At 33.8% G+C, this 22204-nt stretch overlaps 1 protein-coding gene across 15 annotated transcripts in view; it reads right to left on the minus strand.

Annotated features, from left to right (window-relative positions):
- Positions 1-22204, minus strand: part of DIP2 (disco-interacting protein 2) — a 617293-nt gene that overhangs the window by 162802 nt on the left and 432287 nt on the right. For 2 of the 15 annotated variants that reach the window (XM_074119209.1, XM_074119210.1), the window contains exon 1: positions 3521-3842. The exons of 12 other annotated variants lie outside the window; for them this stretch is intronic. In XM_074119209.1, coding sequence (XP_073975310.1) covers positions 3521-3647 — 127 coding nt within the window. In that variant the 5' untranslated portion in view covers positions 3648-3842. Of the gene's footprint in view, positions 1-3520; positions 3843-22204 lie in introns of those variants that run through there. One more of the 15 variants, XM_074119215.1, reaches the window with a different exon arrangement.

Consider the following 22204-nt stretch of genomic DNA (forward strand, 5'->3'; position numbering starts at 1 on the left):
AAAAGCAAAACGCCTCAGGAGACTAAAGAGAAGCTTGATAAACATTATGGTGACTCTGCACCTTCGATTAGAAAAGTTTATAAGTGGTTTCAAAATTTTCGGAGTGGCCATATGGGCACAAGTGACGCTGAACGTTCTGGACGCCCTGTTGAGGTTACTACTCCAGAAATCATTGATAAAATCCATGATATGGTGATGGATGACAGAAGAGTGAAGGTGCGTGAGATTGCTAGTGCTGTGGGCATCTCGAATGAACGGGTACATAATATTTTCCATCAACATTTGGACATGACAAAGCTATCCGCAAGATGGGTGCCGCGATTGCTCACGCTTGACCAAAAACGAAATCGTGTGAAGTGTTGCAAGGACGGTTTGCAGCTGTTCCAGAAGAATCCGCAGGACTTTAAGCGTCGTTTCGTCACTGTGAATGAAACATGGATACATCACTACACTCCTGAGACCAAAGAACAATCTAAACAATGGGTTACCAAGGGGGAATCTGCGCCAAAAAAAGGCGAAGACCGTTCCTTCGGCCGGAAAGATTATGGCGACTGTCTTTTGGGATTCGCAAGGAATAATCCTCATCGGCTATCTGGAAAAGGGTAAAACTATTACAGGTGCATATTATTCATCGTTATTGGACCGTTTGAAAACCGAGCTGCAAGAAAAACGCCCACGATTGGCCCACAAAAAAGTCCTTTTCCATCACGACAACGCACCATCTCACACCTCAGCAGTTGTGGTCGCAAAATTAATGGAAATAGGGTGCCAGCTCGTTTCACATCCCCCCTATTCTCCAGACTTGGCTCCCTCGGACTACTATTTGTTCCCCAATATGAAGAAATGGCTGGCAGGAAAAAGATTTTATTCAAACGAGGAGGTGATTGCAGAAACGAATGGCTATTTTTCAGACTTGGACAAATCCTATTATTCGGAAGGGATCAACAAACTAGAGCAGCGTTGGACGAAGTGTATAAGCCTGAAAGGAGACTATGTTGAAAAATAAAAAAGGTTTACCCTAAAAAATTAAGTAGTTTTTATTTTTGCACAGACTTTTCATACGACCCTCGTAAGGTGTTGGTGTTCTTAAAAGCTGTCGAAATATTATGTTTTTTTGAACATTAATGATATTTCCTCTGAAAGGCCGTTTTAGCCACAAAATTTTCGATAACGAATTATCCTTGGTATATCCGTTTTGACTAAAGAGTGCAGCACAACTCAAAATCGAATAAATTGACCGTGTACCTTCAATTTTGTATTTAGTTTAGAATTCACTTTCGGACAACCCTATATGCTTTGGACCACAGAGCTTATGCTCCTCCGCCAAATCAAAGTGTGACTTTAGTATTGATTTATCGCTTATCAGAATATGTAAACGGCCGACCGGAAGTGCTACGTCACAGAAAGTTCTTGTTTTTTTTGATAGGATTTCCTAGAAGTTGGCTCTGACGAATTTTTTTTTACACTAGTTACAAATACCAGTACACATGCAGGAATTTACATTTATTGAAATATTATTCCTAGCATCTTAATTAATGCCGATTTTTTTTAAGGCTTCCTTTTAAATTGTAATATTAGATATTGTCAGGTTCTACAACCTACAGTAATAATTAATTATAAAATGTCTAATCAAAATAAGGAAAGAATGCCAAAGGCACAAAACAAAGTTTTTCCCGCAAATTTTGGGGGCGCACTTAAAGTATATTGTATATAGATGTAGTCATCTATCCGTGAAGTAAAATTATTTCTCTTTAAAATCTTATCCATATTTTAAGGATTGTGCGGGTAAATCACAACGTTAACAAACATGAACGTTTACTTATTTTGCACAGTTCAGCGGTATAACCAGTGGCATGGTATCTCCTACGTAAATGACGAGGGCGGGGGTAAAAACGAGATGCCTGGAGTGTAACGTTTAATAAAATATTTAATAACTTCAAAAATGTTCTGCCATTTTCAATGAGGAGTCGGCAACGATTCAAAACTGCACCTCACTATTCTTTTATTTTATTTTTTTACTACATATATTAATTTTATTGGTATTATTCATTTATTAGAAAACCAAACGCAACACATGGGGCTGGCTCCCTCCAGCGTTATATCTAATAAAGAAGCAAAAATTGTTGAAGTTGGGGTGTTTTTGAACTTTACGCTTTTTCGAGCAGTTTTTGACTCTTATAAAACTATACTATCGGACAGTTTTAATAATGCTAAGTGATTCTGCGGCGCACACATTGCATTAACAACACTCGCAAAGACCTCTGACTTGTAATACAATTTACAAAAAAAATTATTTACTGTTATAATATGACCGATAACTTTTATATCCGGTAAAAATTTGTCCAAAGTAGAGAGTAAGCTGAAATCATTTAAAAGAAAAATGGTAGAAAAATAATTTTTGAAGAGAATTTTCTTCTTTTTCTAAATCCCAAGAGTAAAAAAGACAAAGTTTAAACAATTGTACAGCAAAAATGGAAGGGCGAGGGAAAGTTCTTGGAATAATCGCAAAAGTTTAGAAAATCCTTTTATCAAAGCAGGAAATATAAGTACATAAGTATTCCCCAGGAAAGCGGAAAGCCTCTGAAAGCAAAGAAAAGTATACTGTTGGAATTGATTATGAAAACAAAACATAGGAGAAAAGTCTAACCTACTAACTAGAAGGGAAATTTTCGAGGAAGTTTTGACGCTTTTCCAGAGTTAAGACATTATAATGCCGAGAGAACGGAAACAGGCTTAACTTTGAAATTAAGAAAGCTTAATTTAAAAAAACTAACAATGCACATCTTTCTTTCTGCAGTAGATTTCAAAATATTTCATTTGGGTAATTTAAATTTGGGAATCTAAAAAAAAAAACCATAGATTTGTCAGTAGTTGTTCTAAAAAAAAGCAAAATAACTCTAAAATAATTCTAGTTAGCAGAGAAATTTAAAGTAAAAATTTACCTTTTTAAAAAAGAAAAATTGCATGAGCCAAGTTTATATCTAAAAAAAAAGTGGGGGTAAAACATCAGCTGTTTATAAAAACGGTTATCTTTCAACATTTTAACTTTACCAACAACGGGCAAGATATTTCCAATTCGGTTAAATGAATTCATTTTTAATTCTAAACAATTATTTACAATAAATATAATGTTCAAAATATTCTTTATTAAGTAACAGAATTGAATAAAAACAAAATATCTATTTACAATTGTAATAAGAAATGAAGAACTACGAAGAACTAACTGACAAAATGACTTGACTAAGCGAATTTAATTGTTCTATTTAGAACAATGCTGCAAACAGATCACAAACTATTTGTAGAAGCAAGAATTCCTTATTTTAAACTTCGCATTTTCTTAATCTATTTCTTTTTTATTGCTCTATACTATTAACATATTAACAACTCTTAGTTTAATGTAGATATTTCCTAGATTTACGTTTCTGATAAACAATTATTAAAATTTACTATTAAAATTAAGATAATTTAGATAATAAAATCGATTTAGAGAGTAAACAATCGAACATCATACATTTCTTACCTAGCGCGCCAGGAAAACTGTGCGATTCCGGTTTGCCAATGTTAGGATCTTCGAATTGTTGCAGCCAAACATATAATTCTTCTAAATCTATAAGGCTTTGTTGGCGAGCTGCCGCGTTATCTTCCATTACGTCACATGTAAACTCACTGAACTCAAGTTTCTTGGTAAACTAATTAATTTTTAAAAAGTAGGAACAGAAGAAGAAATGGCCACGAATTTTAAACATTGATTCAGTTACTAAAATAAATAGTTGACACTAAAATAAAATTAAAAAAAAAAGAAAGAAAAAAAAAGTGATAACACATTGTTGGTCCGGAGGGCAAGCAAGTACTGACGTAAAGGAAGGGATGGTAGCGCCAGCTTGCCAGTAGTACAGGAGGTAACCGACAAAACTCCCCACTACAGCACTGGAGCGACTCCAGCCGGGGGCGCAGTCGCCTCACGGACCTACCCTAATTGGCCTGCAGCAGAAGAGATGTGCTTCGCTTTACATTTTGTATGCGAAGTTGGTTTTTGAAAAGACAATACAACAAACATACTAACGCGCACACAACAAAATCAGACAGGAAGACTAAGTAATAGCAACAGGCTGTGTACATGCATACACACGCGCGACACACACACACACACACTGACAAAAAGCCTTACTGCCTTCTGAATCTTTCTCCATTTCCTTCTCTTTTAAAAAATAAAGAGTGTGGTCTAGCCCCCGCATTATCTAGACCTCCTACTCTTTACAGAAACAACGCGGACAATATCCACACACAGAATTACTCACAATCATCAATGTGACTGATTCATTGCGCAGACAATCTAACTTATATTTCTTTCTTAGTAAAGAAAAACAACCGTTTATTATGTGACACAAGTAGTACCAACTATCAGACACAATTCTGTAGAGATGATACTAGTTTCGATTCTTGTGAAGTGAATAATTCTGAATCATAATACTGCCGTTTCTAAATTCAGCTTGGAACTAAAACTTCACATTTACAAAGAATGAAGTAAACACGTTAAAGAAAATATTTATTATCGGGATTTCCAAGTTTCGCACCACCAATTAAATCGGTGCTATTTGTAAATAATTTATGAACATGGAACTTGACGTAAAGGCCTACAATCAGGCAGGAAATGCAGTCTCAAGTACCATTATCAGACCGGGATTTTCTAGTCATCTGAGCAGTTATCTCATCGGCAGAAGGAAGTCACCTAGATAATTTTGTTTTTCTTCTTATAAGAAAGTCTTACCCATTACTCAAATGATCACTCAAATAAGAATTTTTAAAGTTTCTAAACTCAAAACACAAGTTTTCTTCGCCAGATTTTTTAGAAGCGTTCCCGCTTTTTTACGTGCAATCTAAATACTTTTTTTGAATAGTTCTCTAGAATAAATCACCTTCGACTTCAAAGCACGGGCTAATAAATGGACAGCATCTGTTTCAGAATTCCCTGTCACATATGGACAAATCGGGTTAGGCTTTACCCCAATTCGCAAGTAATGCCCCTGTGGAAGCTAGCCGAAAACTAGCTTTTGAAAGGACGTACGGGATTCGGTTTCATATTTCTCATATCTCATTTCTGGCCCGAAGCTGAATTCATTCAGGCTACATCTAATTTTTTGTTAATTATATTCTTTATTTCTCTAAAAGCCTATTAAAACGATGATCGAGTTTCCGGCTAAAAGTTGCCAGATGCTAATACAATAAACTAATAAAGTAGCAACAGGACACTAGGGAGCATGGCGACTCAATCGCCCAGTGCACTGAATAAACCTAGAACGTTCGTTAAGATTACCAGACGCTACAATCTCCGGTAGGGAAACATTAACCCTACCGAAGACGAGGAATCTAGTTTTAGAATAAACTGGACACACCTCAACGAAGTGTGCACAGTTTCATCGGACTCACCACGGCCAGCACAAATTGGCGATTGGATAAGGCCGCATTTGAAAAGATGATACGCTAAATTCGCATGTCCATCCAACACCTGAACCAACTGGCGGATATGGGACCTGCTAAAACCAACCATAGCCGTTTTTTAACAGGCCATGAATTTCCTTAGCCTGACGGCAGTCAGCTCGGGAACTCCACCGTTTCCGATGTTCCTTCAAAATCCACTGCTCCACCACTGTTCCACAACGTCGATAGGGTACAGGGATAATGGGCTGAGGAGTCATTGTTATCAATGCAGCTCCTTCCTTTGCTGTTTCATCAGCAAGTTCGTTACCCGGAATCCCAGAATGACCAGGAGACCAAGGAAGCGAAACAATATTCAGAGCTCCTAACAAATTGAGAGCAACATGACAAGAATTGACCGAGATTTGGTTCTTACTAGGAGAGGCCAGAGCTTTAATTGCAGCCTGGCTGTCCGTGATGAACCCAGTATCAGTATCGGCTACACGAAATGTTAGAATAAAACATCTTTTGTTTTTGTTTTGTAAACAGAATAGATAAGTTGATGATTTTATTATCTTTGCTTAAGATAGTTGATTCATGCAGGAGTACATTTTAGCTGGGAAAATACAATTTTAAAAAAAAAGCAATATCTAGAAGGCAGAGTAAGCAAAATATTGTAAAAATAACACCTAGTTAACATGTGCACCAGCGGAGCTCTATTTCCTTGTGCGGGTCAGCATATTAACGCAATGAAGCTTATTTTACCAACCTCTGCAATTTTAGTTTGTTCTTTCAGTTATTAATATTTCATATTCACATACTACCTGCCATTCTTATTGACACTTCACTATAATTTATTAAACAATTTAACTAAATGTATAATTTTTTTAATTTTCATTTATTTTGCGGCTTTATGCAATGTTAGCAAGCAAAGAAATGAGGCATTGTGCAATATATCAGTATGCATCATATCTAAACACATACATATGTTCGATGACCAATCGAGTGATGGATGACGTTAAGTGGCCATAAAGGCAAACATACTCAGCAACTAGCCTAGGCAATTGGCTTTGTGGGTTGAGATGGTCACTTGGACCACGCCGCTTTAGTCTGCAATAAGGATTTAAAGGAAACGGTGAAAAGGTGATATTGTGAATCAGAGGTTTGAGTTGAGATGCGTTTGGATGTTTATATAGAGATATTGGACCATTTTAGAAACGTTTGTAATATTGGTCAGAATGTATTGAGTGATTGGAGACATAGAAAGGCACAATAAAGAACGAACTTCTTAGGATTTTAGTAAAATTGATGAAGTAGAGAACTGTATTCCTGAGGTTCTTAATGTGACTAGAACAGAAGTTATCAGTTTTCTTTCATTCGTTAAGAGTCAGTTATAGTAGTTTGTCAAGCGATCTTTTTATTAAAATGTTAATCTCAGATTGAGATCAGTTCGTTAGAGATTCCTTATGGGGATGAAACTCCATGTCGTTCATTTTCCAGGTACAGCAGAGATGTCGTATTGGTTAGTTAAGTGAATGACTAAGTCGTAAAAGCAGAGAGGAGAAAGATTACTGTAATCATTGTCAAAGAAATAGTATTTTGTTTCATTAAAAATTAAGATATGAATGTTGAATGGGGAATCAATAAAAGGACATCCATTTTGTTTGGTTACTTTAAGAATTAAAGAATTCCTGCAAGACTGCAACACCGCAAAGCTTAAATAATCACAGTACACATATTTCGAGCAAACAAAAATCGCAAAATTAAATCCAGTAAAGCGTTACTTCAATTAGATAATTTTGTTCATATTTGGAATATTACTTCTCCATTTAATTGCTACTATATTATAAAGAATGGGGAGAGCTCATTATATTTAAATGACACATTAAAGGGCAGCTTTCCCTTAGAATGATTTTTTTCTGAATTACCAGCCAAAAGATCTGGAAAAATGTTTTAAATATGAAAAATGTTTTTCCTTATACCGCCGCCAGTAGTTTTTGGCTTCTTTCTTTTTCCAAGTCATCCAATCTCAAAGACCATCTTATATTTTTCAACTCTTCAAGTTCAAATCCTCGATCCATTCCCGTAATAGTAGATCTCGTTTCTCCGATCTCTATATTCCCTCACACCGTACTTCATCCTTTGACAAACCCTTACTAATATGCGCTACCTCTTTCTGGTTCTCCTTACCTTCAGCTATCCATCATGCTCCTACCTTTTCCATATTTAAATACCTTTTGATTAATCATCTCCTTTCTACCCAGCTTCCTCCGAAATAATAATTGAAAGGATTCATTTCATTAATTTTATTATTATTTTTGTAAATACTTCCTTATTTTTTGTACATAAATATCTAAAATACAGGCCAAATCAATAGGGCCTCCAACTGTACAGGTTTTTATTCTTAGGGGACAATAGTCCCAGGATAATAAATTTATTTTCTATTCTATTCAATTTTAAATCAAAGTTATATATCTACCCACAAGTGTACAATAAGTACACCGTAAATCATTAAGAGCATTTTCTGAAACCTCTCCAAAAGGAAATTCAATTCTGTAAAATAATATTTCCGTTTGGCGCATTTTGACCAAAACCTTACAGTAAGCACACAAACTAAATATCAAATTTGAATTTTCTGTTATTTTTCAGAGTTAACAGAGCAGATAAAAAACATTCAAATTTGTAAAATTCACTTTTTGGACTCAGGGAAGCTCAAAACGGATATTTCAAAAATTGGAAACCTGCACTAAGTAGAGTAAAAGAAATTAAAAAGGGAAGTAACAGTTGTAGCGGACTGATCCTGGGCCGGAAAGCTTTTCCACTAAGGAAACAAGCAAACCATATTTTTATTCATTTATTTTCCTGGCGCACTTTTCCAAATGACCTTAATAATTAAGCTAATAACTAACTATATTCTAATACCAATGTAATTATAACCATTAAATAAAACTTAGCTTAATCAAAGGATTTGTTAATCATAGAGACAAGTAAATGGTTTTGGTCAGAAAACAGAGTCCAGTATGTAGTCTACAAAATTCACAACTCGCATTATTTGCGTTAAAGAGGAAATAAACTCTAAAACAATTACTTCGTTTTACACACACTTTTGTAATAATTAAATACGACTGCAGCAAGCAAGAAAAACAAAATGAATATACAATGAAGCAATGAATTCAAAGAAAGAGGTTTGAATTTGTATTAAGGTATCTTTATTTATTTCTTTATTATTTTTGGTTTCTAAAACCTGATGTGGACTTCCGGCCATTTACGGCATGAAGGCAGACACATAAAGAAGTGCACTGGCTTCCTGTGAAAGATCTTCTCTAAAACCGGCTCGAGGGCCAAACTGAAATTACCGACAAACGTAAAGAATACTGCTCTAGGTTCTATTCGTAGTAAAACTGTTTAATTTTCTTCAAAAGGGGAATTTAAAATAACCATATACTTAATTAAAATAACTGTTAAACAAATCATCTATGAGTTTTTAAAGAACAGAGGAGCTAAAAATAAAGACCAAATCATATAGTTTTTGTTTAAGATTACTTCTCACAATCCAAGTTAGAAACGACTCATTAAATCAGTTTTCTCTTTATAAAAGGTGTGATGATAATTAGGCATCACGAAAATGAATCCTGATTAACGAATCGAGTGCCCAATATTTTTCTATTTTTGGCTAATTTCGGATTTTCACCCAATTATCAAGGACTGATTCATCAACTTGGGGTAGAGATGCTGCCCCAAGTTTCTATCATACACTAAAGTAGCTGATACTAAATAGTTAAATTTTCTTCTTCTAAGAGTTACACACCTTCTCGTAGTTACTGGAACAACAAGCGCACATAACTTCCTAAATGATCGCTAACCATCTTCCTCAGTTAACAGTCTGTCTCTTATAGACCTTAAATCCTCCTGCTGCCCACTGTCCTTCCACCTGTTCTTGGATACCATCTCAGTCGCATCCCTTCACACACTATTGTTTTGGCAATTCTGCAACCTTCCATAGACAGATGTCCGAACAACCACTGCTACTTGACCTGTGTTGAAAAAGGTTGATATCCCAATATCAATTATATAATTTCCGCTTCTTTCTTTTTCGCCACGTGTCATTGTCGTTAACTGGCCCCGAACAAAATACGTACCAGTAATTTCCGCTCAAGAAGTAACCAGGTTTGTTGCCTTTTTATTGGGCGTTCAGGTTCCCGAAGTGATATATCATAAATTTTCATTTCTTCTTTGTTATTGTAGATTTAAAAGACAATCGAAGAAAGTACATTTAATAATTTTGTTATATTAACAAAAAGTTGTAAAAAGTGTTTAATGTTGACAAAATTGGCGACACTTTGCCAACACTATTGGGCCCTTTAGTGTGAAAGATCTCTTTCTATTCATGTGCTACCAAGAGTGCAACTTTAGACTGGAGAACCGGTTCGATTCCAACCGGTTAGGATAGCTCAATCTGGAAGAATGTGACTCTAACCTGTTTGTTCAAACGAGAAAAACAGAAATTACGATCTCCATTTAAAAATTATTGTGAATAAAAGAGATGAAGAAAGAAAATGGAAAATTCGTAAGATTATTTTATTAAAAAAGAAAAGGAAAATAAGAAATATGAAACACCTGCAGATTGCCTAGAGCAGAAACATATCCAGCTGTTGTGGAATTATATTAAACAAACCTTCTAGTTCAATATTAAGACTTGATGAAAGCAGCAAACTTGCAGCAGTGTTGTACTAACTTCAACCTGTATACCTGTGGCACCAAAGAATGTGAGAATGAATCACGAAATATAATAGCGACGTTCCGCACTTTATTAATAGCTTCGAGTGTCTAACTCTGAAATATTGTCTTCTGATTGGAATTATTATTAAAAATTTTCTATAATAATAACAGTTTTCCTGGACATCTCATCATTTAGTCGGAGAGAGATTACTTGTCAGATTTAGATGCCATTAATTCTTTCTTTCCCTCATCTTGTAGCAAAATTATTAATATAATTCAATTTAATTCTCTTTTGATAATTTTGATATTAATTTTGAGACATGAGAGTGGATTAACTCAATGTTTAACATATTCTGGATTCCAACGCGCGAAATCCCGGGTTCGAATCCAGTTGCTAGCACTTAGATTTTCTCTTCCCAGGAGCCTCTTGCAGCTGACTGTCCGGTGATGGACAATGTTGCCTGAAACGAGAGAACTCTGCCAGGATGCCGGCAGTGCACTGATAAAACCTCCTTGCGCTAATCTCCTAAGATGTTGTTGACGCGTCTTAATTTAAAAAAAAAAAATCTGCTTCATACTTTGGGCCAAACATCAAAAAAATGTTACTAACTTCTTCCTTACCCGCAATAGTTACTATACTACTTCCACCTTTTTGATTTAAATATTTGTTCCAGACTCATTACTGAATATAAACAATATTTATACACTAATGTTCAAAATATTTTCATCTAATTACCGCTATTCTTTCCTTACATACGAATTAATAGATAATACGAGAACATTATCGGGGAGTTCTACTTCGATAGTAAAGTATTTGGTTCACTCACACTTGACTGGAAATTCAAGAACTAAACAAACTGTCAGCTTGTTACTAGAAACCAACGATATCTCGTGCGAAAAGTATTGTAGTAGCAAAAAATTGGCAAGGATCGCCACGATATGTGTGAATAGCGATGGGTATCATAGAGAGAGGAACACAGCCAAACCCAACCTGGAAGAAGAGAAATGCTATGATCCTACTGAGATCTAAAACTTGATGGAAGATAAACAGTTCGTAACCTTCAACTGAACCTGATAGCGGAACTAAGATAGAGTTGTGATGAAATGGCGCTGATTGTATATAAATATTGTATGAAAAAAGTTGAAATACAATGTTACAAAAAATTGCATAAAAGCCAAGCTCATTGTAACTAAAGAAATGCAATTAAGATAATGAGAGAAGAGGACATAAGGGTCAAATGAAATAAATTGGGAAATGAGATGTCTCTCCGGCGCTCTTAATTGTAACAACTTTCATCCACATCCTTCTAGAGAGTCTCTTAAAATATACCATTACACAAAATAGTAACCAATTAACACTTCTGTACATGCTACGTAGTGTAATAACTTACATGTGGGAGTAGGAGCTAAATTACAGTATGCGAGCAACACTACAATATTGCGTCTTGTAATGTAATTAAATCTACAAGTTCTCACAATTTATGTGACATATTAAAACATATAAACACTTCCTTTATGTTAACTTACCAACAAATCATATAATTATATAGTAAGACTTTCCCCATTAATAATTACCACTCTCAATTATCTGGATGGTATCTCATAATTGCTCTAGAAAGGTGGCAATTATGATGAGTTTATAATGTATGTGTAAATGTCACTCGCTTCTAGAGAACATTAATCAGTTTTCGAGAGTATCATAAAACGTCAAGTAATGTTAGTAAAGTTAAACTAAATTCTGTGACAAAAAGTTAAATTCCAACATCAATATTTTATGCATTAAACCTGCATCCAGGTCTATATGCGCGGTCTACAGGGGTGGATTTGAAGGCCAGAGGCCATTTTATGTATTTAAATGGTTATTCTTTTACTAAAGATGAAAAATTGTGCTCTCTCTGTAATCTGAGAGCTTAAGAAACTGTGTTCCATTTTATAGCAATCTGCCCTATTCTGAATGAGTTCCGTCAAACATTTTTTTAAAACGCGTAATCTAAATTTTGATTAATTTATTGAATATTTGGATGAGAAGGATTGGGTAAGTCTGATTAAATTTTGCAAAGAAGCTTGGCAGGCAATAGAGATACATACCTCTTAATATCTGAGTTGAACTATTAATTAATTTCAAAATTTGCAATGATTATTATTATATTTAAAATATTTAATGTCGACTCTACAGACGGTCTAAGGAACGTGAATATCGTCTACCTTAATGCTTTTGTATTTAAATATTTATAATTATGTAAAACTTTTTAATAAAGACATTATTATTACTATTATTATTATTATTATTATTATTAATATTCTGTGTTTAGCTGATTGCGAGGAACACGAATGTGCGAGCGTGCAGTGTGGTGTTCTATCATAATACAAACTATTGGAAAGAAATGATCGCGCCAAGTGTGCGTGACACGGCCAGCTCGTCAATGGTTGCGCCACCAAATCGCATAAATTGAAAAAATACAAAAAAGGTAACACGAAGAAGAACAAGAACAATTTCTGAAAATGCCGTTTTTGCTCATTTTCAGCAACTTTTTTCTCGAAATCTATTAGATCTGGGTTGTTGCAAAAAAAATACAGTTATAAAGGAAGATTTGCCCTAAATTATAAAGAAAATTTGGTAATTTTATCTTTTAGAGAAAAAGAGAAAAAAATTGTCAAAGTTGGGTGTTTTCTAAAGTTACCCTTTTTCGTGCAGTTTTTGACGATCAACCCTTATATAAATGTCCTACCGGGCAGTTTTAAATTAAATGAAATTTATTAACAGTCGTGTGTTTTTTAAAACCACGAAGTAGTTAAATTTAACAATAAAATAATGTTTAAAAATGAACATTAACAAGAAACTATGACAAAATCTCTATATTAATTTCACATTTATTGTTAACCGAACACTAAAATTATTAGAAATGTCACAAAAAAAAAGTTTTATTGCAATATTTTAGGTTAATAAGAAGTAATTTTCTTAAAAAAGATATAACATTGTTTGAAACGTAGATAAACAAAAAACAATTACAACCTTTCGCTGAAGAATCTGTCGGCAAACTTCTGCAAGATTGATAGAAAACTACTAAACTGTGAACTCGACGACCATTAGCTCTAACTAACATATCTCTTAGATTAAATGAAGCAGTTTGAGATATAACGGAAATACTATAAAGGAGAGTGCTCAGATTTCAGAATGAAGTTCAGCAGCAGATTTGGAAGAATGTGCAAGATTGGTCAGCGTGCCAAAATACACGAGATTTATTCTCGGAATGTTGATGGGATGATAACATTAGAATCCACTAAAGGAACCATCTTGAGAGGCCCCTATCATTGGGAAGTATAGACAGGAAATAACTTCACTACTCACAACCAATCTGGATTTATTGTGATGTCACTTCTTTTCTTGATATTGTGTATGACGTTATTTATAGAAAGTAGTCAGAGAGTTTTTGGGAATAGTATTGGGTGAGCAATACCTACAGTTCGGGATTAGCACACTACTATGATTATTGGGGCCTCTACACGTGCTGGCCCGAGATTCTCGAAAAGTGCCTCCCTTCCTGGTTGAAGTAACTAAAATCTGGGGATTTACTGTGGTCATACATATTTTAGGTCAAGCTTCTGCATGCACAATGTGTTGAAGAACACTTCTCTCAAGAAATAACAGGGCAGAAATGTCGAGTATAATTGGCCAAAAAGGAACAAATGTGATATCTTTTTATTTTTTAAACAAGATGATCTAATGAAGAGGGGACGCACCAGTCGATGACCATAAAATGTAGCCGCGTAACTAATCTGATAATTGTACATAAAAAACATTAATTAATATCAACCATTGATTAGATTCTTTGACACTCTTTGACTGGAAGAGAGAAAATTTCTCTTCTAACCAGTCAAATCGCACTGCCATCATTAGATTGAATATGAGGCCTGTGGCACTCGGATACCAGCGGAGACAATACGGCATGATTAGAATTAGTCTAAGCAAATTTTCCCCCTACAAACAAACTATTTCTCTAGAATTTTGTTCATGCTAAGTGCTGTTGGAAGTATTAAAAGACGAGAAATAATGTTTCTACATTATTTTGTGGAGTAATCTTACAGACCATTAACTAAAATGCACTTTTTCGGGATGAGAGACCTATTTCCGGTAAGAAATAAATTAACATAAATAATCCAGTAACTTTATTTACTTGTGCCTAAAAATAACTATTACAAAGGAGATGGTAAAAAGATAAGTGACCTATAATCTGGTAACTTAAAACTTAATAACAAAAAAAAATAAAGTTATTGAGAATTTAAATTGAAAAATATCTGTGAAATTTAAGATATGTAAAATTAATTAGATTTTAAATAAGAAAATCGACTGGAAAAATTGCCAGATTGAATGTAACTACTTTCAGAGAACAATAAGCTAAGTTAGTAAGTTCAGAAAGGTGATACTTGTAACTTTTATAAATCCATAGATTTTTGAGACCAAAAAATGTTTGGTCTAAAGCTACTTCTTAATCAAGTTACTTCAGTATTTCCAACAATATTAGTGTGAACTTAATTTAAACTCGGAACAGTGTCGTGGAAAGGCGCTGTGGTAAGGTTAATACACAAATATGTTGAGCAGTGTGGTCTGTGAACATTAAGGCGTTTCCAAGGAAACCACTATTTGAGATCATTTAGGAATTGTTAGTTAGCTGGATGGTGAGAATGGAGGTGCTGCAGAAGGTAAGTTGAATGGAACAAACTTTGGTCGTGCCTAGATTATAACAAACTCCATGGGTAATGCCCACTGACTGTGTGTATAGTTTGGCCCAACTTTTAGCTGGTAGCTATGCCCTAATTGTGTCGTCGTTAGAAAGCTTACATTTTCCAGGAAGTCTAGATTAACACTATAAATCCAACTATAGAATAATTTCACTATGAAAAAAAAAAACCAAGGAAACTGAAAGCGGCATACGTAAAGGATATTTAAATTGAGAGCTTCGAACTGTAGGATCATATTCAAGGCAAGTGGACATCTAATGCATTAGAATCTCAGTCTGTACCCAAAAAATGATATTTTGACTTCATTAAGTGTATTCGTTAGTTTGAAACTACTTTTTTAAAGAATTAAAACTGGGTTGATCTTCAAAAAGTGCCAGGAACAGCGTACCTCTACGTTAAAGAAAGAACACAGCTTGAATCCAACTAAGGAATATTATCAATAAATAGTAATAATAATAATAATAATAATATGTAAGAATAATAATAATATATAAGAATAATAATAATATATAAGAATAATAATAATATATAAGAATAAAAATAATAATAATATATAATAATAATAATAGTAATAATAAATAATATAGGGAAGGGATTAGCTATGCGGTTAGCGTATTGGATTCCCACGGGAGGTTCTGGGTTCGAATCCAGCTGCTGACCCTTAGATTTTCTCTTCCTAGGAGCTTCTTACAGCTCACTGTCCGGAGTCTGGCAGTGCACTTAAAAAAAGCTCCGGGCGCCAATAACCTTAGATGTTGACACGCCTTAAATCATTTAAAAAAAATTAATAATAATTAATAATAATAAACCACTAATTTCAAACTCACGCCGACCTGCGAATCTTGTTCCTGACCTTGCCCAGTTCCGCTAAATCAAATTCTATTCCTAACTTCCGTTACATCATAACTCCTTGATCTGCAACTTGTCTCGCACAACCCGTTAAACTCGCACACTCGTAGACGGAGACGTCGATGGCCTCGCGAGCACCTGGTCAAACAATGAACAAGCCCATCCATTCATTCATCAATTCATTTGGTATTTCGCATTAACCGACTTATGACAGTCATCGTTGGATGACCTTCATTCAAGCCCTTCAAGTCCTTATTTTATTGTCATTTATAAATTATTTTGTTTTGTTGTTTGTATTTGATTATTACTTGTACATTTAAAGCATTTTCTTGTTGCTCCAGTGGAATAAGCAGTTTGGAAGTGCCTTACTAAAGGGGAAAAAATCGAAATAACCATTAGAATTTATTGAATTCTAGATCAGAAGTTTTAAATCTCAACTCTAAATCTCGAGACAGTTTTTTTATGCATTGTGAAAAGCGCAGTACTCGTACCGAAACAAAAGCCTCTCGATGGTTTTTCTTAATATTTTAGAAAATGCAATTGAAAAACAGATTTTATTTTCAACTTACACTTCATTTAATACCGATTACATCTATCTATATTATCCATACCAATGTTTCGCCGAATGTCGTGTAGTTATTTTCATCAAATGAAGGCCATCAAATTTAGGTCACATGTTTTCTATTTTTTTAATTAAATAATTGAAATAAAAAGTTCTAATGGCAAATACTCGTATAACTGGATGTTAGATATTCTAGTTCCAACAGGGTTTAAGTGTTGAAACATGCTGGAAGGCGTTGTGTCTACTATCCATCAACACTCCGGAGTGTAACGTGTTAGCATAATCACAATAAAAACACATTAACCGGGAGCCGTGATCTTCAAAGATTTCTTCTTTTTTTTTTTTTTAATTTAGAGCGGAATAAATAGTTATTTATTTAACGAGTGTGGAAAGTAGTACTTTTCCTCACGCGGGGCAGGGTTAGCACGCACGAGCGAGCGAAGCGAGGCGAGTGCAAGTGCAAATTGCCGAGTGTGAGGAAAATACTTAACACTAGAGTTAAATATTATATTTTTTTCTGCAACCATTAGATTTATTAACTGAAAAAATTAAAAATTTCATTTTTACAGTCTACAAAAAGTAATTTGTTTATTATAAACATTTATTAAAACTGTCCGGTAGGACAGTTGTATAAGGGTTGATCATCAAAAACTGCACGAAAAAGCGTAACGTTGAAAAACACCTAACTTTGACAATTTTTTTCTCTTTTTCTATAAAAGATAAAATTCCCAAATTTTCTTTAAATCTTACTCCAAACCCTCCTTTATAACTGTAATTTTTTTGCAACAGCCTAGATTTGATAGATATTGAGAAAAAAGATGCTGAAAATGAGCAAAAACGGCATTTTCAAAAATTGTTCTTGTTCTTGTTCTTCTTCTTCTTCTTCTTGTTGTTGTTGTTACCTTTTTTGTAAACAACGTAGCGCTTAAACGCGTGAACCGATTTTCATGAATGAGGTGTCATTCGAGTCGGAATGTTATGTAGATGTGCCTTTTGGGGGTCTCGATGCTGCACATCGAATGGGAGAGGAGTTAGCCCCCTTTATGTAAGGCCCCCTCCAAAATTATTATCATTAATTACTCTGTAAATCTTAGCCCGATTTTGATAAAATTTGGTAGGATGACAGGGTTAGGGCTCCCCTACGTAACATTAAAGCGACGATCTGCTCTTACACTTGTTAAGGGAAAGTATAGCAATCGTTTCAAATTATCGAAACGTGAACCGATTTTCATGAATAAAGTGTCATTCGAATCGAAATTTTGTACAGATTTGCACTTTAAAAGTCTCGACGCTGTGCCTCATAAGGAGGGGAGTTTGCCCCACCCAAGTAAGGCCCTTTCTAAAACTATTATTACCAATATTTCTATAACGGTTAGTCCGATTTTGATAAAATTTAGTAAGAAGAAGTGGTTAAAGCTCCTCTACGTGGCTGTGAAGTGCCATCATGCTTTTACACCTACTAAGAGGAAGTATTGCAATCGTTAAAATTTTCAATGAGTGAACCGATTTTCATCAATGAATTGTAGTTCGATTCAAAATCTTTGCCTCTTTGCCTTTTAGGGAGAAATACTGTAATCGCAGTTTATTTTTCTTACTCCTCTTAAAGGGAAGTACTGAAATCGCAGTTTAATTTTGCTATTTACGTACAAATTACCTTCCTATTTTATTCAAAACGCTTTCTCAAAAAAATTGTTATTGAGGATGGCTTGGGGACCGCAACTATAATCATTCTTTAAAAAGATCTGTCCAGTGGTAGTAACTCCGACTTAACACCTTTTCAGGTTATAATGATAAAATTAAATTTATTATTCGCAATTTTAATAAAATCTGTAAAGCAGATATGTAACTTTGCAAAACATACAAAAAAGAAAATCTGTCCAAAAGGTACAAAAATCTCCTTAACAAAAACTTACAGTTTAAAATGTTAAGTATAAGGGTTGATTAAACGCCAAAAGGTACACAAATCAGCTAGTACCCAACATTTCATTAATACTTCATTGATATTATTTTAAGTAATTTTACTACATTAATTTTCATTAATATTTTTTTGAATTTATTAGATGTTTCACAGACCCTTATGCTGGCCAGTTCATTCATTTTCTTTTTCTTTTTTTTTATGATTTAAGTCGCTTCAACAACTTCAACAATCTGCGGTTATTGGCGCTCGCAGCTTTTTTCAGTGCACTGCCGGCCTCCGGACAGTGTTCTCTCGTTACAGACAACTCTGTCCATCACCCGGACAGTGAGCTGTAAGAAGCTCTTAGAAAGAGAAAATCTAAGGGTCAGCAGCTGGATTCGAACCCGGAACCTCCACGTGGGAATCCAATATGCTAACCGCATAGCTAATCCCTTCCCTTTGTTCATTCATAATATTTTATTTTTGTTATAATTATGATAAAATGTATATTATATTTTCGTAATTAAATAGGTACTTTATTTTAGCTTTATTCCAAATTATTCTTCTGATTTATCTTTATTATGCTCTTTATTCTGAATAGTCACATATATCGTATGTATGTACATGCACGTTAAAGTAAAAAAAGACAAAGGCAGAGTCGGCTACTGTTTAAATTTGAATCACGGATTTAAAACAATATTTCAGTCTAGAATTCGTCTTTCCGAAGTATTCGTGAGCACAAATAACGCGTAGGTAATATCAAGTAAATTATTCAGCAATAATTATTCATTTCTCAATTGTAATTTAATTTAGTCCCTCTAATTTTACTTATAGTAAAATACTGGAATAATTATGTTAGCTGTCATAAAAATATGCATATCTTATTTATCTTATTACAGTCAATCTAAGTTAAATGGTGTTCTACTTGAACAAATATTGTGTAGATTAAAATGGCCAGCATAAGGGTCTGTGAAACATCTAATAAATTCAAAAAAATATTAATGAAAATTAATGTAGTAAAATTACTTAAAATAATATCAATGAAGTACTAATGAAATGTTGGGTACTAGCTGATTTGTGTACCTTTTGGCGTTTAATCAACCCTTATACTTAACATTTTAAACTGTAAGTTTTTGTTAAGGAGATTGCTATATTACAATTATTTACATTACTTATTACATTTTCTGCAGTTTCTTTTATTGATGGAGGAGTGTTTTCTAAACAGGAATCACAAGAATCCATTTTAAATTTCTATAAGGTAACACTATAACCTTTTTAACTGTTATAATTAAAAATATCTAATTATTTATTAAAGTATTATTTTTATTTCTATATTCCTTTCAATTTTTATTTTATTTTTTAATATTCGTTTTTTAATTATTTAGTTACGTTAAATAAGCTTATTAGAGTTTTACAGAAAATATTTATGTTAATAACAGAACTTCTTATATCAAGGAAGCACAATAAAGTTTTTCCACTCACTAGTGAGGAAAGTGACACTAATAGGAATTTTTCCCCACTAGTGTGGGAAGTTGGGCATTACACAGCTGATTTTAATTGAGTAATGAGAACTTCCCTACATGGTTGCAGAAAAATTGTTATTTATTTGAAGTAAAGCAATACCTATTTTTTCAGGAAGGCTTTTTTGGCAGTCCAAAACAAAATATATTTTATTTATTTGAAATGCCACAAACTGCATTTAAATTAAAACAAATTGTGTTAATTCATTTTTATAAGAAATAAAATGCTAAAAAATACTATGAATCTCATAATGGCAATATTAGAAATGTAATGAATGAAAGAACTTGAAAATGAACGGTAATCAGTTCGAGGGAAAAATGCTCACCCAGTCTCCGGATGAGGTAAGAGAGTGCGTGACATCTCTTCCGGACTGTATCGTGAAAACTTATCAAGCTTAAAAACCATAAATATTTATATTTGACATCAATTATTCAATTAATTGTAAACGATGCAAATTAATTCTTGACTGTCTCTCTGAATCCAGTCGCCATACTAGGGTTACAAAGCTTCCCACTCGTAATTTTGCCCTCAAATAAAGTTACTTTATTATTGCCTTTACTTGACATAGCCGCCAGCTAAAGAAACTCTCTGAGATTAATAATAGGGTAGACTGAAGTATTTTCGTGCTAAGTATAATGTAACTATCAATTACTAGGTCAGACCCGCCTTGTTTGTGTTGAGCGAGAACTTATTGTTGTTTACTAGTTCTGGTTGTAATCGAACTAAGTACTACACTTTTTTTTTTAAGTACTTGATTGTATTCTATTTGAAAAATAATTAGAGTTTACCAAATAAGTAATGGAATTCTACTTCTCAAAGCCTAAAGAGAAAACATCTCTTACAACTTGTAAATATTCGTTTTGTTTGATTACAGACAACCCTAATAATATTGAAATCAAGAAAATTTCGTCACCAAAAAAGTAAAAATCTCTTTTGTTTGTGGTGTTTTGAATACAGCTGTAAAATAAACAAGTGAAAGTGACACATTTATCGTTCTCAATACCTCAAAACTAATAACTAAAGATTTCACGATTGCAATACTTATTCTAACTAGTACTAGATAAAAAACAACACTGAGGAATGTATTTCCGAGATTTTTTTGTCGAGAACGCTTCGTGAAATTTCCTCAAAACTTGTTTGACAACTAAAACATTATTAAAAAATTAATTAAGATTTTTAAAAAATGTTGATTTACAAGTCAGTTTTCTATTACTCGTTTTTCAATAAAATAATAAATATTCAGGACTTTTCTGCTTCTGGCCTATATTAAAAAATTGTTTAGGAAAATTGTGATTTATGTGACATTGGGTAACTGAGGAAGGTGCAGGAAGAGACAAGAAGAAGGGGCAAAAAGCTGTCGGTTATTGTAGTCATGGGAGTATGGTTATATTATGTCGTGAATTTGTCTAGTTCTCTGTGAATTTAACTGTCTCTGATGGACCAAGATGCATTTAGTACAATAAACAGAATTTTAGAGGTTTAGTAAGTGTGTTGCAAGATGTTATTAAACTGGAAGATGTTTATCTCCATCTGAGGAGTGTCTAGCCTGTATACTGAGCAAAAGTGCAGTGGGAGCTTGTTGCACTTTACAGCTGTCTAGTTTCCAAGTTTGTCTTGAATCCATGAAACTATCCTCCAGGTACAGCACACAAAAGTCCTGTTGTTTCCAGAGTATTCCCAGTTTTTGAGTTTTAATAGTCGAAGATCATCATTCCCAGAATCCACGAAGGGAGAAACTTTTTGTCTCAGTTTTAGAGGAATTCAACCTTTATGGCCCCAGTTTGTTTTGATGTAATGATTATTATTTGATTTATTAATAATTTGTGCGTTTATGAATTCTGTCATTTATACATATTTCAGAAATTTGTAAGTTATGTATCTTTTCAATTGAATAAGGACTTCTTTCTGTCTTCTTGTTATGACGTACAATTAAGTCAGTAACAGTAATACACTGGGTAATGTCTGCGTAGCGTAATGATTGATATGATTCCTAGGTTGTCAATAAGTAAACTTACGTAGATCTTAATTGCAAAACTTTCGAAAAGTTATGATTTTGGCCTCCATTTTTAAAGAGTTTACATTCAGTTTCCAATTTTGGAACCATTTTTCTATTTAAATGGAGTAAATTATGATACTTTTGTTAATTTCTTTGTCGGAAGAGGTCTGGAAGAAGAGTTTTATACGAGTAGTTCCCTTATGTAGCTAGTTCAACAACCTGAGAAATCATGTGTCTATAAATATATAGTAGATAACCTCATAAATATCACCTATAAAATCTAAGATAGAGAAGGTTATAATCAAGTAAGGGAGGTGTATAATCGAGTGGAGTGGTTTGCAGTTGGCTAAGAACAATACAACCAGTGAGGTATACATTCAAGGGCAATCTAGCTCTCCGTCAGCAAGTCTGAATGTCGAGAGCAACAGGGAGATAAGCGAAGAAAGGGGACTAAATAGAAAATAACAAGGAACAATAAAGATCACTATAGTTTGCAGGATACAAA

This window comes from Rhodnius prolixus, unplaced genomic scaffold, assembly GCF_049639745.1.
Source record: "Rhodnius prolixus isolate KJV_2025 unplaced genomic scaffold, Rpr scaffold_2, whole genome shotgun sequence".
In the NCBI taxonomy this organism is placed as follows: Eukaryota; Metazoa; Arthropoda; class Insecta; order Hemiptera; family Reduviidae; genus Rhodnius; species Rhodnius prolixus.